We start from the raw sequence: 19050 nt of genomic DNA on the forward strand, positions 1-19050 counted from the left end.
CCTCGTCGGGTTTTCAATTCACCTTGATTCAAATTGTATGTAGGTATTTACAGTAGATACTTATTTTGCCTCTGCAGGCCTACTATTAGTGTAACTATAAAATACGTTTCTAGTTTTATCTGCAATGAAATTAATCGGGATCGGCAAGCCTTGACATCTACTGGGTGTGCAAGCTTTCGCTCCAGCCAAACACTATACTAGCACCCCTTGATTAGCTCTAACTATAATGAAAGACGTGAATGGAGCTCGGCTTGTATACCGACATCATAGATGGTGATGATTGATGACCTCGACGATCAGCCAATTCTTCTTCAACTACATATCCCATCGGTATACTCCGTGTGACGTCGCATATCCGCGGACGAACACGGGAGGGGGGCAGCGTCGGATCTGTGTTTACTTCCGGATTTCGTTCGTAGCACAACTAGAGCTAGCAGCTGGAGATCGCCGTAGCGGAGCAAAGGGGTTCATGACAGAGTGCAGATGAAATAGATAAAGGAGCGGTATCTCGTCGTTGTCAATTATTTCAGCCCCTCAATCCTTGAAGAGTATTCGGTCTGCCAGCTCACAGAGGCGGCAGAGCGAACACACGGGATACCTCCCAGACCGGAAAGTGGACCGTTGTCCGACTCCGCTCTCCTCGTCTTCTCTTCTTCGAGCTCAAAGTCAATACTGAGCTCGTCTCGCTAGCAATCGGTGAAGCACCTGCGATCCAAACGTAGTGCATGCTCGAGCTATAGAAGCTCCGGTTAAAAACCGCGACATCCTTAATAGTTTTTTTACATTTGACAAGCGTGTTCATCAAGAAAGGGGAGAGACCAATCCGGGGAGCGACTGGATTTGGGGCCAGGCGGTCAAGCAAGGGGTGGCTGGATAAAGCAGAGGGTCGGCTCCAGCCCTTGGAGGATCTATCCCTAGCGACACACATCAAAATGGACTGGTTAATGGGGTAAGTAGTGCTAGCGTTAGCCAACTATGTGTTTAATCTGTGAGACTGCCAGATTTCCAACACAACCTAGTACCTAGCAATCCAGATATAATTTCCAAAATAGTAGAACCGCTGGTTGTTAGCTAGCATAACATATATAGCATTAGTTTAGCTGAAGCGTTATCAATGTGACACACTCACCAACCAAGCTGTGTGACAGTTAATGATTAGATATGGTATCAGTGTTGACACAACGCTATCGATAATGCTGTGAAATTGTGTCTGACTGACGATCTTGGTACGGTCTTCCAGCTATAAAATAGGTTGTTAACCGATTTGGAGTAGTAGAACATCATTTCTGTCTGGCCAAATACCCTGCTACAGTACTCAACTACCCTAATTCTACCCGTCACAGTCACATATTTCTGGGAACGTTAACCTAAACCGACTAGCCGATATTTTGAGCATCCCGTGGCCTGGTGTTGCATAGACAGCGCCCAGATTAGGTCGCGTAGCAAGATCTAGCCAACTATTTTAGGTGCAGACCGTAAGTCTGATTTAATATAGTGGCTGTCGTATATGAAAGGTTAAACTGGTTATATAGTAAGCTAACTAACTGCCTAGAACAATTAGCATTACAGTCTTGTCTAGCTAGGCTATTTCATTTGCAAGGTCGGTTTACTTACTGTACATGCTAGCGAACGCTACAACACGGAAGCTGGTGGTGGAACCAGCTTCCCTTTGAATGAATTGTTTGGATAGTTAGGCTAGCTAGTACAGTAGAGCTAACGTTAGCTCTATCTATCTCCACGCTGACTGATTGGTCGCTACTGTAACGTTAGCTAGATAGTTAAGGGGCTAGCCTATGGATTGAATGGTTTAGCTGCCTGCAACACGACAGGCCCGGCGACTTAACTTGCTGTTCTATTACCGTTCCATACCTACTGTACGTGTCTGGTGGTATACAAAGGAAGATAGGCTAGCACAAGCTACACAGTGGTACATTTTAGTTTGACCAAATTAAAAAGATATTCCAGAGTGTATCTTCGCAGCTCCGTTTTATAAGGCTGTGTCGTTGAACTAGATGTCATGCTGAGTGTGGCAGTATGGTAGCTGGTGATAGTGATATCCTATCTAATTCAGTTGAAACAACGCTGACATTTATCGTGCTGACGACCTGACACTTTATTTTTGGGTGTTGGTCTGTATTTAAAGTCACCGTTCTAAAGATAATTCGTTAGCCGTCTCTAACGTTTGCAATACCCACAGTCATCAATCCAGAATAATTTATCAGATTTATTTTGACTTAAAGCTATTATACTCGATATTGCAAAAGGGTTGTTGGGGGGAAGCTGTTGTTTTGATTACACTACTGACAGTGGTTGTGGTTGTAAAATGAGTCTGTTCCTTGATGGCTGCATATTGTTTGATTGAGCAATCCAGACAGGTGTAGGTGTTTCCAGAAGGTGTGACTGTTTAGGCCTGCCCATCCTCTTCCGCATAGACCAGGGATACACTGTGTTGGTCCTAAACTTGGATTACAAACATTTCACTGTAAACCCGTTTAGATCTAACTCACTACAATTAGATAACAGCAACCTTAGGGGAAAAAAAAATACCTTTCTCTCTTGGGGAAGAGAGAAAGGTATGCCACCAGACCATGAATTACTCTCTTAACAAGTCAAAGAACATGACAGCTGTCATCACCACCACATGAACAAGATGCCACAACATTTCACGAGAGAGAAGTTTCCTGCCTTGGTTTGACAGAATCCTTGCTGTTATCTCTCAGGGAGAATGTCATGCTGGAGAGCACCTCCCTGCCAGCAGGCCTCCACCCTTCCTCTGCTCTCTGCCTTAGAGCACACTGCCAGTCACTGAGCCTCTCTCTAAGACGCACCTTAAAGCATTTCTCCCATCACTCTGACACACACACACACACACACACACACACACACACACACACACACACACACAGCCATAAAGACTTGCCCTGTTGGTCCAAGTAAGGGTAGAGACTTGAGATGATCTCAGATCTGTGTGTTTGTTTATAATGGGAATTCCAAATAGACTTACTCACACACAAGGACATATCAGACTGTTTATATTGTACTTAGTCACACCATAATCACATACAGTAGTCAGAGCTGTGTGTGTAAGAGAGAGATGACTGGTCTTAATGGGCAAGGTTTAAGTGAGGACATGCCACATGTGTTCTGTAGTTGTTAGGGCCAGGGTTCCAGTCCCATGCTGTAGTCGTTAGGGCCAGGGTTCCATTGCCATGCTGTAGTCGTTAGGGCCAGGGTTCCACTGATATGCTGTAGTCGTTAGGGCCAGGGTTCCAGTCCCATGCTGTAGTCGTTAGGGCCAGGGTTCCACTGATATGCTGTAGTCGTTAGGGCCAGGGTTCCAGTCCCATGCTGTAGTCGTTAGGGCCAGGGTTCCAGTCCCATGCTGTAGTCGTTAGGGCCAGGGTTCCAGTCCCATGCTGTAGTCGTTAGGGCCAGGGTTCCAGTCCCATGCTGTAGTCGTTAGGGGCAGGGTTCCAGTCCCATGCTGTAGTCGTTAGGGCCAGGGTTCCAGTGCCATGCTGTAGTCGTTAGGGCCAGGGTTCCAGTGCCATGCTGTAGTCGTTAAGGCCAGGGTTCCAGTGCCATGCTGTAGTCGTTAAGGCCAGGGTTCCAGTCCCATGCTGTAGTCGTTAGGGCCAGGGTTCCACTGCCATGCGGTAGTCGTTAGGGCCAGGGTTCCAGTCCCATGCTGTAGTCGTTAGGGCCAGGGTTCCAGTCCCATGCTGTAGTCGTTAGGGGCAGGGTTCCAGTCCCATGCTGTAGTCGTTAGGGCCAGGGTTCCAGTGCCATGCTGTAGTCGTTAGGGCCAGGGTTCCAGTCCCATGCTGTAGTCGTTAGGGGCAGGGTTCCAGTCCCATGCTGTAGTCGTTAGGGCCAGGGTTCCAGTGCCATGCTGTAGTCGTTAGGGCCAGGGTTCCACTGCCATGCTGTAGTCGTTAGGGCCAGGGTTCCAGTGCCATGCTGTAGTCGTTAGGGCCAGGGTTCCAGTGCCATGGTGGTTAGCTCCAGCGGTGCCAGCCTGTATGCACGGCATGCTAAACCAAGAAGCTGGGACTCATTGGCCATCTTATTGGTTTGTTGACTTCCAAAAGAGCCTGTGGGCCCCCCAACACACACACACACTTTCTCTCTCTTCCCTGATGCAGGGAGACGTGTGCGTGCTTGGCTGCTGTTGATGCAGGGCAGCTCAGCCACGCAGAGCAGGGAGAGTGGCCATACAGAGCCCAGGGGGACACATGGCCAGGGCTGTGTTAGCTAGCAGGACCCATGGCTAGTGGGGCTTCCAGGGCTGTGTTAGCTAGCAGGACCCATGGCTAGTGGGGCTTCCAGGGCTGTGTTAGCTAGCAGGACCCATGGCTAGTGGGGCTTCCAGGGCTGTGTTAGCTAGCAGGACCCATGGCTAGTGGGGCTTCCAGGGCTGTGTTAGCTAGCAGGACCCATGGCTAGTGGGGCTTCCAGGGCTGTGTTAGCTAGCAGGACCCATGGCTAGTGGGGCTTCCAGGGCTGTGTTAGCTAGCAGGACCCATGGCTAGTGGGGCTTCCAGGGCTGTGTTAGCTAGCAGGACCCATGGCTAGTGGGGCTTCCAGGGCTGTGTTAGCTAGCAGGACCCATGGCTAGTGGGGCTTCCAGGGGTATGTTAGCTAGCAGGACCCATGGCTAGTCTGGCTTCCAGGGGTATGTTAGCTAGCAGGGTCCAGAACTAGAGGGGACTGGTTATGGCTAGGCTGGTTTGAAGGGACCCAAGGACCCATCTGCAGTTTTAGCCTACCTATTGCATTTCTGCAGTTTCAGTCATGAGTGCTTAAGGACCGCAGCATAGAGGGAAGATCTGGGAAAGGAGTGAAGTCTGCTAATTCAGGAAAGAGTTATTAACAAGAATCCTTCCTCTCTCCCAGTCAGGCTGCAGTCTTCATTTAGCAGCTTGCAACATCCTGACCCTCTGTCAGTGCTGCCTGTGCTGCAAGCACGAGTGCTCATTAGAACTGGCCTGCTAATTTTGGGATACGGGGGCAGTCAGTCTTGTCGTGCAGAAGGGGGCTCCGGGGCCTGTGGAGGCTGTGACCTCATGGACTGGGGCTGGAGGACTGCATCACGCAGCCTTGCATCACATTGTGCTGCACGCCCACCCCCCCCACCCCGAACTGTCTTCAGAGAAGCAGGCTGCTCACCATAAAAGTCCAGCTGTCAGAGTTAATAGATCGACAATTTGGACGATGACCTCAGCTGTCATAGAAAGGTGACGCCACTTTGTGAGGTGGACCCAGCCAGGATGGTCTGACCCATCAGTCGGCGGGTCAGCTGGGTCAGACGTGGGTCTGTGGTTCTCCAGGACAGAGCATGCTGAGGAAGTGGGGCTTAAGTACCACAGAACACTGCTGAGGTGATCGAATGACTCTGCACTTTAGCTGTGCTCTCTCCATGCAGGAGTTGGGGGTCAGAAGGTGACTGCTGCTGTCGCTCGCCCGCTCGCTCGCCCGTGTGCGTGACGACCAGAGGTGTATCAAACATGCTTTCAGCGCACTGCCCTTTTTTGCAGCTCACGCATGTTTGCGTGCATGGTCTTTAAAATGCCCTAGGGCGACACAGGCAGGGGGCGTGGTGCAACCCAACACCACTCCACAAGATCAGCTATCAGAAGGCGCAACCTAACATGATGCCTGTGGCGGCCTGGAGACAGTCCTGGACAACTGAAGTATAGCTGTTAGTGTGTTGGGGTTAGCTAGTCCTGTTTCTCATTACTAATGCAAATGGGTCTGGAAACTCTGAGTTCATTTTTTGATTTCCAAGACGCATTGTCATTGGGCATTGGCCAAAATGTCCCTGAACCAATTAGATAGAATTGGATAGATACAACCAGTCAGAGCAGAGAAACGTCATCTTGGTTGTTTACGAAAGAAATGCCTCAACAGCATTACTCTGAACAATCAACGTAATAAACCTTCCCCATATCAAATAAGCGGTTGTGATTAGCTCAACCAGATTCTGGTAAATGGTATTGGTGGGTGGAGCACATACATACACGTGTGTGTGTTCTGTTTTGTTTGGCAGAAGCAAGGGAGCGTTCTCTGTTCTCATGTTTACTCGTTGGAAACGCTCTGAGCTGCCCTGCCACTGTCAACAGAGAAGCAGCATGTCACATGACAGCAAGACATCCACATTTCCCTCTCACAGTTTCCCCCCTCTGTCATCCTCTCTCTCTCTCTCTTTGTGTGTGTCTACGCACAGCCTCAACACTTACGACGCTCACAACTAGCCTAGCGAGCTAACCGCTCAGTTAGCACGTGAGGCAGGAAGTGGTGACGCCGCTTCCTCCTGTTCTACTCAGTGACATTAGGGACACGGTCATCTGGAGGGAACCAGCATGCTGACACTCATACACACACACACACACACACACACACACACACACACAGACACAGACACACACACACACACACACACACACACACACACACACACACACACACACACACACACACAGACACAGACACACACACACACACACACACACACACACACACACACACACACACAGACACAGACACACACACACACACACAGGCTGGTTGCGTCACAGAGGTGCCCTACAACCACTGCTCAATGTCTCCTCTCGTCTGCAGCACAGGGACTACAGCAGCTCCATGACTCTGGGTTTGCATTCTTCTATGCCTATGAAAGCTTACAGGTCACCCTGAAGTTAGCTCCGTGTGGTGCAGCTACTAGCCAGCCAGCAGGGTGCCTGACTGGGTTAGCTTAGCTACGGTGCTGGGACGGTTTGTCCTTGGTAGTGAAGGTGAGGGCAGTAGGCTGCACTCGGTGGTAATTGGATTAACGGACGCTGCGTTGCATCAACTAGCAGCCAGGTGGCAGCCAGAACACATACTGTCATGCAAGCTTTCACACACACACACACACACACACACACACACACACACACACACACACACACACACACACACACTTGCACCGCACACCCTCACACGAGGGCACACACAGGCTATGTTCGGAGCAACGGGACTTGAAACTGTCCTGAGCACCATTGTGGGTTGAAGTCCTGGCTCCAGCTGCATACTGTTAAGCCCAGGACTGACAGGAAGTTGATGGTGATGTCATGGGTGTGGTCACTATGGGGCACATCCTGCATGTTTGAACTTGCCCTGTGATGCACAGGGGTTAGGAGAGAGAGAGAAAAAAATATTAGTCTAGTCATGTGTATGCCCTCCTACACACACACACACACACACACACAATACTTCTGACTGTACCATGTGGTTGTCTTTTTGCAGGCCGTTTTGAAGGTCATGAACTTCTAGAGAATAAACAGGTGACTTCTGTCTTTCAACCAGCCCAGCTCTGAGAGGGTCGGTGTGTGAGGCTGAGAGGGTCGGTGTGTGAGGCTGAGAGGGTCGGTGTGTGAGGCTGAGAGGGTCAGTGTGTGAGGCTGAGAGGGTCAGTGTGTGAGGCTGAGAGGGTCAGTGTGTGAGGCTGAGAGGGTCAGTGTGTGAGGCTGAGAGGGTCAGTGTGTGTGAGGCTGAGAGGGTCAGTGTGTGAGGCTGAGAGGGTCAGTGTGTGAGGCTGAGAGGGTCAGTGTGTGAGGCTGAGAGGGTCAGTGTGTGTGAGGCTGAGAGGGTCAGTGTGTGAGGCTGAGAGGGTCAGTGTGTGAGGCTGAGAGGGTCAGTGTGTGAGGCTGAGAGGGTCAGTGTGTGTGAGGCTGAGAGGGTCAGTGTGTGAGGCTGAGAGGGTCAGTGTGTGAGGCTGAGAGGGTCGGTGTGTGAGGCTGAGAGGGTCAGTGTGTGAGGCTGAGAGGGTCAGTGTGTGAGGCTGAGAGGGTCGGTGTGTGAGGCTGAGAGGGTCAGTGTGTGAGGCTGAGAGGGTCAGTGTGTGAGGCTGAGAGGGTCAGTGTGTGAGGCTGAGAGGGTCAGTGTGTGAGGCTGAGAGGGTCGGTGTGTGAGGCTGAGAGGGTCAGTGTGTGTGAGGCTGAGAGGGTCAGTGTGTGAGGCTGAGAGGGTCAGTGTGTGAGGCTGAGAGGGTCAGTGTGTGAGGCTGAGAGGGTCAGTGTGAGAGGCTGAGAGGGTCAGTGTGTGAGGCTGAGAGGGTCAGTGTGAGAGGCTGAGAGGGTCAGTGTGTGAGGCTGAGAGGGTCAGTGTGTGAGGCTGAGAGGGTCAGTGTGTGAGGCTGAGAGGGTCAGTGTGAGAGGCCGGGTGGCATTTTGGAATATGTTATATGTGGGAGGGGAGCCAATAATGTGTGTAATATAGTACTTCTACACAGGTGTGTATGTGTGTGAAAGAGAGCCCTCCGGTGAGGGAGGGGCAGTGTGTGTGTGTGTGTGTGATGGGAGAGAAGCGGTCAGATTAAAGGGTGGGAGAGGCGGAGCGTGGTGCCTGACAGAGTCCTGGCTTCCAGATGGTTCTCTAGCCGTCCGTGTGGCAGCGCTCTGCACATATGGAGCTGACATCTTCACTGCTTCCTGATACAGGGAGGGAGGAGGGAGGGACACATGCAGGGAGGAGAGGCTCCTCAACACTCGCTCTGTGGGATTGAAGCCCTGTGATGTGGGGAGAGGAGAGGAGAGGAGGGGAGGGGGGAGAGGAGAGGGGAGAGGAGAGGAGAGGGGAGAGGAGGGGGGAGAGGAGAGGATAGGAGGGGGCAGAGGAGAGGATAGGAGGGGGGAGAGCAGAGGAGGGGGGAGAGCAGAGGAGCGGGGAGAGGAGGGGGGAGAGGAGAGGGGGGAGAGGAGAGGAGAGGGGGGAGAGCAGAGGAGGGGGGAGAGCAGGAGAGGGGGGAGAGGAGAGGAGGGGGGAGAGCAGAGGAGGGGGGAGAGGAGAGGAGGGGGGAGAGGAGAGGAGGGGGGAGAGGAGAGGAGGGGGGGGGACAGGGGACAGGGGGGATGAGGGGAGTGACTATCTTTTTTGCAGAGCCCAACATATTTATCAAACAATATGGGCCTATTACAGGGAGCATATTAGTGTCAGTGGATATGCACTGATATGGGAGTAAATATACTGTATAAGTTAATAGGCAGCATTTTATATGTATATTCTATATTAAGTTAAATTGTTCTATTTGTGATTTAATAAGTATTCAGTGACTCATTTAGGATAATAGAGTATCATGCTTAACCGTAAAATAGGTTGTGGCTAACTAGTGACTAACAACTTGGAGCTAACAGGTAGTGGCTGATAGCTAGCTAACCCTGGTTGCCTCCCACAGCAGGCTGTTAGCTGGCTGTTAGCTGGCAGGATACATGGGGCAGAGTGGAGCGCTTCACAGGCAGATGCAGTGGAGGGGAGAGGGTCTGGGTGATTTATAGCGTCTGTCAGATGGGTCAATGAGGCTGAAGGGCCGAGTGAGCAGAGGGAGAGACACGGAGAGAGGAAGGAAAACAGGGAGAGATGGAGTGATGAAGCCTGGGACAGCAGATCAGGAAAACAGGATGAAGGCCATCCTTCTATCTACTGACATCCCGGGCCATGAATTACTCCTCTCTCCCTCCACCCATCCCTCATCCTCCATCCATCCCTCATCCTCCACCCATCCCTCATCCTCCACCCATCCCTCATCCTCCACCCATCCCTCATCCTCCACCCATCCCTCATCCTCCACCCATCCCTCATCCTCCACCCATCCCTCATCCTCCACCCATCCCTCATCTCCTCTGTTCTCTATGAAGTCAGTTTCTCCTCCTCAAATACAGTACATACAATTTATCAGTGTGTGTTTTAATTGGAGTTGAGAGGGGTTGGTCTAGTCCAGGGGTGCCCATATGAGGAACATCATTCTCATTCAGTATTTACTGTTTTCATTCGCTGTCTGTGGTTGGAATCACAGGCGATGAGTGCAGCTTTAGCTCTGCCCATGCTACCTTGCAGCAGCATTGTCTGTTAGGGCAGAGTTCCATGGCTTAGGTCCAGGTGAGCGTGAGCGTGTGCACGTTTGCTCGTTCCAAGGAAGGTGCTGACATTCCCACATCCGTTTGCTGTGGTTGAGTAAGACTGGGTTTTGTCTGCCTTGGTGAGCTAATCTGTAGCTCTTCCTGAGGAGACACACTCTCACATGACCTCTCTGTCACATGACCTCTCTTTCTGTCACATGACCTTTCATTCTGTCCAGTTGTGATGGCCAGCTAGGTACGAACAGACATCATATAAGAGAGTTTATGTGAGGTCACACTGACGCTCACCTCCAGTTGTCTCGCTTTCCTCACTGGTCTGTGTGACATTGTGTGACCTTCATTCATAAAAAGCGCCCACTTGCGTTATTGTATTGCCATCTTTTCAGTGGCAAAAAGCAATGAACTCAACAAACTCCCATGTGGGAGGAAGTGATACTGACAAGTGACGCGGTGACATCCGCTCCAGGTCCTGAGGCTGGGGTACCTGCTCTACAGAGCCCCATGCCTTCAGACCACCTGCTGGAGAACACTCTCACTCTGGCCCCTGCAGGGCTGCAACACCAGTCGGCACATTATTGATTATCGGGATGACTTTGCGGCGCGGTGGGGCGTTCTGCAGGATGAGGCCATTTGTCATCATGTTTGAGGCATGCTACGTGGGCCTACACACACCCGGCGTGTGGTTAACGTGTGTGTGTGTGTGTGTGTGTGCGCGTGTGTGAGAGAGAGAGAGAGAGAGAGAGAGAGAGAGAGAGAGAGAGAGAGAGAGAGAGAGAGAGAGAGAGAGAGAGAGAGAGAGAGAGCATGAGAGAGGGCAAGTGTGTGAGACTTAATCGTTCCTGTGTGTGTGTGTGTGTCCCTCCCCACCCAATTCTGTCCTTTTGGACTTTCCTTCCTCCTCATTGTTCTGGGTGGAGGTGGCTTACAGGCAGGGGAACCAGGAAGCCGTAGTGGGCAGGCTGTTCTCCTCAGATAGAGGCCTGAGACTGTTGGAGCAGAGAGATAAACGATGAGAAGCGAAAGAGGAGAAAGAAGTGTGGTCAGAGGACAGGAACACAGTCATTTGATATTTATAGTTGACCACCCACGCCCTCACCCCCTGTCCTGTCCTCTGGTGTATTATATAGCTGGTAATTAGCCGCTACACAGGCTTCTAGGGGAAATCAATGTTTCTCTTTGTTTTACTGGCCTAATATGCTGTGAGTGACAGTCACAACTAAACCTGGATTTACACCTCCAATACAAGTCTGTGGCAAGGCAGGGGTGTGTGTGTGTGTGTGTGTGTGTGTGTGTGTGTGTGTGTGTGTGTGTGTGTGTGTGTGTGTGTGTGTGTGTGTGTGTGTGTGTGTGTGTGTGTGTGTGTGTGTGTGTGTGTGTGTGTGTGTGTGTGTGTGTATTATATGGCATCTTATCTGGCCTGCAGGGTTCAGGGGAGCATAGATGCCACTCAGTTTGTGCTGCTCAAAGGGCCCAAAGAATACATTTGAAAAACTCATCAGCAATGTTGTCTCTCTTCAGAAATCATAACCTGGAGCTCCAGATAAGCGGCTCTCTTGCAGCATGCAGTACTCTCACCTGAGCGGCTCTCTTGCAGCATGCAGCACTCTCACCTGAGCGGCTGTGTTGCAGGATGCAGCGTTCTCACCTGAGCGGCTCTCTTGCAGCATGCAGTACTCTCACCTGAGCGGCTGTGTTGCAGGATGCAGCGTTCTCACCTGAGCGGCTCTCTTGCAGCATGCAGTACTCTCACCTGAGCGGCTGTGTTGCAGGATGCAGCGTTCTCACCTGAGCGGCTCTCTTGCAGCATGCAGCACTCTCACCTGAGCGGCTGTGTTGCAGCATGCAGCACATGAACGGCTGTGTTGCAGCATGCAGCACTCTCACCTGAGTCCAGGGCACTAGCTCTGGAGTTCTGTAGAGACGGTGCTGGATTGAGGGCACTGGAGCGCACACAGGCCCCCCCTTTCCCCCCAAACTACACACACAGCACACACACTGTTACATAATCATGCTGTGGAGTTCTCAGTTGTGTGTGTGTATGGTGTGGGAGGACCCACCCTTCTCAGGGTTCAGAACTTCTACAACTGTAGATGAAATTGCTTTCACATATAATTAATGTTTGATAAGATAACTCCAGGCAGGGTAAGATGGCTAGAAGCACTCAGGTGTATGGAGATGGGACAACATGGGTGTTATACCTAACACTAGCACACGGGTGCAGTAGAGTCCCTGTCAGCTTTACCTTTGGTGCAGAAAATAAACATGTTGAAGTGCTGCAAATGTGTATATTTTTGGTCAAGCGTATCAATAATGACTTCTCCTTTTCATGAAGAACAGAAATGAATTGGGTTACATGTCCCTGAGGTGTTTAGTGGTGTCTGTGAAGGAGACTTGAAGGAGAAAGTGGGTAAGAATGGAAAGAGAGGGGAGAGAGAGAGAGACATTGAGTGTGATAGCGGATCTTGCTGTTGTGTAACAGTGCTGCCCTTAGCTGAGTGTAGTGTGGGCTCTGGAATCTCACCCCTGTCACATGACCAGCTCCAGCGGCACACCAGCAGTACCAGACCTCGTACCTGCCAATCATCAGCCGCTCCTCACATCCTCTTCTCTGTCTCTTATCTTTATCTCTTATCTTTATCTCTGTCAGTCCAGCCACAGCATACGAGTCAGGCAGTTATTAGTAGCTTCTCTCTTCCCCTCAGACTTCCTGTCCTCCCTCTCTTCTTCTGTGGTGGCCTACAGGCCAAGGCCTCACTAGGCCTTTGTAGGCCTGTTTGCTGTTAGACAGCAAACCAGCTGCAGGCAAACAGACAGGCAGACAATGAGACAGACAGGCAGGTAGACAGACAGACAGGAAGGAAGGAACCTGCTACCCTGCCTCTCAGACCTAGAATTGTAGTTACTCCTGATGAACAGCAGGAGGCGCCAGAGCACAGCAGTCCATCACCACCGTTTCCCTGTGAGTCTTCTGGGCGAGGGCAGTCCATGCAGGAAACATCTCCAGTAACAGGATCGTCCGAACAGACATGAGGAGAGGACCAGGTAGGCAAGAACAATTTCCTGAAGAAGTATCACAGTATGGATTGAGTGACATGCAATTTCCTGCTCAAGAGTGGAATTGTTCTAAAGAATCACAAGATAATTGCACTGCACGTGGGTGCAGCCCAGCTCAGTCTAAGGTTCTTCCAGCACCCCCCTAGCATTCACATGTGCCTCAGAGTTTGTGTAAAGACAGAAGATGAGTTGCCAATATTAATAGTGGAACAGGAGTGGCCATTTTGGCCCCGGCCCAGTTTCTATCGTGTTATTTTCCTCCTAGAGACACAAGGAGCAGCTATATAAGATGAGTTACGGCTGCCTTCTCTTTAGGATAGTTTGAGCTGTAGGTTGAACATAGACCCCTGGCGTCTGTCTGTCTGCCTGCCTCTCTCTCTGTAGGCTCTTTCATTCCGACCTCCCAGCCCTGGCCCCTGCTGAAAAGTGTGCGTGCATGTGCGTCTGTCTACATGCCAGGGCTACAGGTTCAGTCCAACTCGAGTGATTATGTCTTGAGGGTTGGTGTTGTCACAGACTGTCAGTGTTTATCAGCATCACCATGTGCTGTTAGCAGACCTGGCACACAGTGACATGTGTATTTTGCCTAGAACGGTCACCATGACAGGAACATAGAAAGAGAGAGGAGGGTGGAGAGGGAGAGAGGAGGGTGTAGAGAGAGGAGGAGGGTGTAGAGAGAGGAGGAGGGAGGAGAGAGAGGAGGGTGTAGAGAGAGAGGAGGGTGTAGAGAGAGGAGGAGGAGGAGAGAGAGAGAGAGAGAGAGAGAAGAGAGAGAGAGAGAGAGAGAGAGAGAGAGAGAGAGAGAGAGAGAGAGAGAGAGAGAGAGAGAGAGAGAGAGAGAGAGAGAGAGAGAGAGAGAGAGAGAGAGAGAGAGAGAGAGAGAGAGGAGAGAGGAGAGAGGAGAGAGGAGAGAGGAGAGAGGAGAGAGGAGGAGGAGGGAGAGGGAGGAGGAGGAGGGAGGAGAGAGAGGAGGGAGGAGAGAGAGGAGGGAGGAGGGAGGAGGGAGGAGGGAGGAGAGAGAGAGGAGGAGGGAGGAGAGAGAGAGAGGGAGGGAGGGAGGAGAGAGAGAGAGAGAGGAGGGAGGAGAGAGAGAGAGGAGGGAGGAGAGAGAGAGGAGGGTGGAGAGAGAGGAGGTTGGAGAGAGGAGGGTATAGAGAGAGAGAGAGAGAGGAGGGAGGAGAGAGAGGAGGGTGGAGAGAGAGAGGAGGGTGGATAGAGAGGAGGGTGGAGAGAGAGAGGAGGGTGGATAGAGAGGAGGGAGGAGAGAGAGGAGGGAGGAGAGAGAGAACATAGTTCGGGTAAGATCTATGTTCTTGGCCTGGTGTCTTAAGCAGTAAAAGAATATACACTTTTCTCCCTGCTACTGGTGATGACAAGGGTTAAAAAGATGGTGGTGGTTGTCACGGCGATTGTCGTCACAGTGAAGAGGGTGAAGAAACAACAAACTGAGGTCTTGATGTGTTTGGGGGGAAAGAGGGGGGTAGGGATGCTGTGAGGGGGAAAGAGAGACAGTGAGAGGATGAATGACTGAGGAGAAAAGAGTGATTCAGGGGAGTAGTGAAGGGCTGGTATGAATGGAGGGAAGGAAAGAATGAGTAGGTGAAGGAAATGGACAAAAGGAGGGCCTGGTTTATCATGGGTCTGCACTCCCCTCTCCTCCCCCTCCTACCTTTTCTCTTCTCCCTTAATACTTATTCCTCCCTACTTCCCTCTTCCAGCCTCTCCGCCCACAGTGTTGGTTACGTAACTCTGCAGTGAGGGGGGTGAGGACCGGGGGGAGGGGGGGGGGCTGAAAGCGATTGATCAGCGCTTCGGTGCTACGCTGTTTTTCTGGTCTCCCCTCCCCTTTGCCCCCCTTACTCTCACACACACACACACACACACACACCTGGGAGCTGCACTGCTCTGTTGTAGGAAAGAGCAGTGGATGCAGCAGAGAGTTAAGAGCCGGTAACTACACACACACACACACACACACACACAACATGTGGACACACACACAACATGTGCACACACACACATGCAGTAAGCAGTGAAGTCTGTACTGTTGATGTCTGTTCTCTCCATCCATCTGTGTTATTCTTCACTTCTTTCATCCTTCCATTTTAATGCTTTCTTTCCAAACTCCTTCCTTCCTCTCTTCCTAACCAGTGTGTCTCGAGGTCTAATGCAACCCTGTCCAAGGCAACCAGTGTGACACTGTGATAGCCTTTCTAAATATACTGACAATCACTTGTCTGTGTCTCACTAACTAATCTTGTGCCAACTGTAAACAGCTTTAGCTGCACTCTCTCTCAAACAAACACACTTGCACTCAATCATGCACAATTTCAGGTTGTCTCTTAACCCCCCCCTCCTGCACCAATTTTAAATCTTGCCTATGTCAAAACAAAGTCTTTAATGTCCTATTTTTCTATTGACTGTGGTCAATATTCAACCCTTGTTCCTAGTCACTGTGGTGACTAATTAAATAAAGAGCAAGTTCAGTCATATTGTCAGACATTTAATGCATAATTTGGGGGTTTATGTTTGGGGTAAACTGGACCAGCGTGTTGCCAGGACAGTCGGGGCTACACCTTTAACCTGTCAGCACATCAGTCTTAAAGGTAAGGGAGGTAGTTTCTATGGCCCTGGAAGAGCCATTCTTTGACTGAAAGGTGATTTAAAGGCATTGTCGAATGTGTATTGGTCATTTTTTCATAGAAATTTACACATTATTGTAAGGTATAGGACAAGGAGTCCATCACACAAACACGCGCTTGCGGTGAGCCAATGGGTTTAGACGGTATTAATGGATGCTCATGTCTATTCTCGGCTCAAATCTCCGTCTCACCCTTCAGTTGTTGACAAGTGCATCTTTGGAAACTGTTCTGTCCTCTGCCTCTTACCGCTGGCGGCAAAATATAGTCTGCCAGATAGGAAACGCTCTTGAAACGTGAGATGACGAGTGCGTCCTCTATGTTTGGATGGAAAAAGCTAAACATATTTTTTTAATATTTTGAAACAGAAGCGGATGCAATATTTTTTGCGTCCGTCGTTTCTGGAATCTTTGTAGCGTACATCGTTTTGGGGGGGAGTAATGACTGATGGTATATTGTAGTAGGCTAATGGTTGTATAACATTAATAACTCCTTTAAAGTTACGTGGAATCTGCGAGACCACTTACACCTTGACAGAGTTGCTGTGATTTACGTCATTGTCTGTGGACACAAAGCAGCTTAAATGATCGAGATTATAGTTTCGACTAGCGATCTGTAACGATCCAATGGTTTTGTTTAATCGCTCGTTTGTTGTTGTGACATCTCCGAGACCACCTATCGGTTTGCACTCGACTTCAAAACCCTGCCCAGTAGAGGCTGGGGCAGCGAGAGGGGCGGAGGACCTCAAGGAGCGATAGAGAGAACAGAAGAAGAGAGCGGTCTGCACGAGGACTCATCCGTTCTGCCTGTATTGTTCCTGAGTCTGCCGCCGTCAGACGCGGTCGTTTTCGAGGAGCACCGAAAGCTAAACGCTAACAATTCTGGATTTCTTTATCCGATTCCTAACGTCCGGGATGAGGTTTAAAAGGAATGGCTCCTATACTTTAAATAGGTAAGGGGCTTTAGCTCGATGACTTCTCGGGTTACTTCTCGTATCTAGGGAGGGGGTTAGTTAGATGTTTACTGATGAATGATTCAGAAAAAGCTCCCTTTTTGTGTACAAATGCTAGGCATGTCTAACGTCGTATTTGCTCGTTTTGCTGCGGTTGGATTTTCTGTGTTTCCTTTGTTTAAGAACGTGGAGATGGTTTGGACAGCATCAGTTGTCGCGAATAACGTACCTTACAGATAATAATTCATCATCGTGTCTGATGGTTGACGTAATCAAATCACCCTCTTACACCCTTGCCTTTTGTAGTGCCACGTGTGTTGCAGGTTAGACCGCCGTAACCAGTAGGCTGTCTTGCTTATAGGGGTGGTCACGTTGCCTCATGGTTTTCCTCTCTTTATTTCTCTTTGTCTCTCTTGTTTTCTTTCCTTAAATGAGAGGAATCTGAAACGTGCTACCCATCCTTATGACATAGTATCAGCAGCCTGGAGGCTTCTACCCTTCAGGGACATGCCTCCCTTTGGCTCCATCACCTAGCAATTCTCTCTCTCTCTCTCTCTCTCTCTCATCTCTCTCTCTCTCTCATCTCTCTCTCTCTCTCTCTCTCTCTCTCTCTCTCTCTCTCTTCTCTCACATCTCTCTGTCTCTGTCTCTGTCTCTGTCTCTCTCTGTCTCTCTCTGTCTCTCTCTCTGTCTCTCTGTGTCTGTCTCTGTCTCTCCACATGAGGGCTAGTGTGGTCCATTCATGTCCTAACTGTTTGAAACCCCAGTCACGAGTTCTCCCTTACCCATAGCAAGGATTCATTCCCTCACCACATTATATTATCTCTAAGTCACAAGTTTAATGAATAGACTTGTCTTTGTATTCCTCCTCCATCCACCAAGCACAGCAGACTTCCTCCAATTTTAAACCAGTTAAATCCAGCCTTGGTAAAAACTATGGCTAATTACCTTATTTTATATTTATTTGCATGTGCTGACAAGTCTTTCTTTCAAGAGTACACCCAAAAACGAATATTTAACCTGACACACACATTTTATTTGTTGAAAGTGAGTGTTGAGGTAATGGCTGTTTCCTTCCCTTCCTAGCTGGTACAGTGCTCCTTCTGCCCTTATCAGGTGGAGCCCTTCTCTGCCCACACACACACACACACACGGCTGAAACACAAAGGAGACTTACGAGTTCTATACACACACACACACACACACACACACTCCGTTTACATATGAGCACTGCTGTCGCTCTGCTAAAATGTCGTGGTGTGTAGAGAACGGTGTGTGCTTGTTTGTTCGTTTGCGCATGCAGGTTTGAGGGGGGTAATTTAAAAGTCTTACCAGAAGTGGCACTTGGCGACGGAGGGAGGACTGTGTGTGGGGGTGCTGGGGAGTGATGTCATTGGATCTGAAAGTGGTTTAGTGTGCAACTGTAGCTCCTCTTCCCATCTTTCATCCAATAAAGGAGAGAAATAAGAGGAGGAGGAACAGGAAGTAGCCTACAGCGTCCTCCCTCCCTCTCTGTGTGTGTTTTAGATCATGATAGGTCTGGTTACTGTCAGCAAGGCTGTCCACCCTTACCCTTACCCCCCACCCACCCCCCCCTCTCACTGCGTGAGTTGAGAACTGAACAGAACACAGAACTGTCCCTCTTATATAATATAGACCTCTGGAGATCCATCGCTTTGTCCCCGTTACTATCGAACCCAACCCTGAGCTGCACACACGCGTCTGTGTAGTGCTGCAGTAGTGAGGGGTCTGGAGGTGGCGTGCTCGGTGTGGGGTCTGGAGGTGGCGTGCTCGGTGTGGGGTCTGGAGGTGGCGTGCTCGGTGCGGGGTCTGGAGGTGGCGTGCTCGGTGTGGGGTCTGGAGGTGGCGTGCTCGGTGTGGGGTCTGGAGGTGGCGTGCTCGGTGCGGGGTCTGGAGTGGCGTGCTCGGTGTGGGGTCTGTAGGTGGCGTGCTCGGTGTGGGGTCTGGAGGTGCGTGCTCGGTGTGGGGTCTGGAGGTGGCGTGCTCGGTGTGGGGTCTGGAGGTGGCGTGCTCGGTGTGGGGTCTGGAGGTGGCGTGCTCGGTGTGGGGTCTGGAGGTGGCGTGCTCGGTGTGGGGTCTGGAGGTGGCGTGCTCGGTGCGGGGTCTGGAGGTGGCGTGCTCGGTGCGGGGTCTGGAGGTGGCGTGCTCGGTGCGGGTCTGGAGGTGGCGTGCTCGGTGGTGCTGGAGCCAGTGCCGGGGTCTCACATTGAGTGTGTTCAGTGCAGGCTCTGTGTGACTGGTCTGTCTTATCATGAAAATGTTCATCCTCTGCTGTCTGTCTCCTTGAACACACACACTCACATGGGTGCATGCACTGTTCAGTACGATATTCCATCTGACGTAGAGAGCCTCTCCATTCTTGGTTGGAAGATATGAGAGAGTGAGCATGCGATAGAGTGGGTTAGCATAGGAGAGAGATCCTGGGAGGTGCAAAGGGGTGGGGAGAGAGAGGGAGAGAAAGGTGTAGTAGAGAGAAGTCCTTAACATC

At 50.6% G+C, this 19050-nt stretch overlaps 1 protein-coding gene across 2 annotated transcripts in view; it reads left to right on the forward strand.

The window, feature by feature from the left end:
* The first annotated feature begins 392 nt into the window (after positions 1 to 392).
* Positions 393 to 19050, forward strand: part of mob2a (MOB kinase activator 2a) — a 44270-nt gene continuing 25612 nt past the window's right edge. The window contains exon 1 of one of the 2 annotated variants that reach the window (XM_062462725.1): positions 393 to 949. In XM_062462725.1, coding sequence (XP_062318709.1) covers positions 933 to 949 — 17 coding nt within the window. In that variant the 5' untranslated portion in view covers positions 393 to 932. Of the gene's footprint in view, positions 950 to 16087; positions 16542 to 19050 lie in introns of those variants that run through there. The other variant, XM_062462724.1, reaches the window with a different exon arrangement.

The sequence above is a fragment of the Osmerus eperlanus genome, chromosome 5, assembly GCF_963692335.1.
Source record: "Osmerus eperlanus chromosome 5, fOsmEpe2.1, whole genome shotgun sequence".
NCBI classification, from domain to species: Eukaryota; Metazoa; Chordata; class Actinopteri; order Osmeriformes; family Osmeridae; genus Osmerus; species Osmerus eperlanus.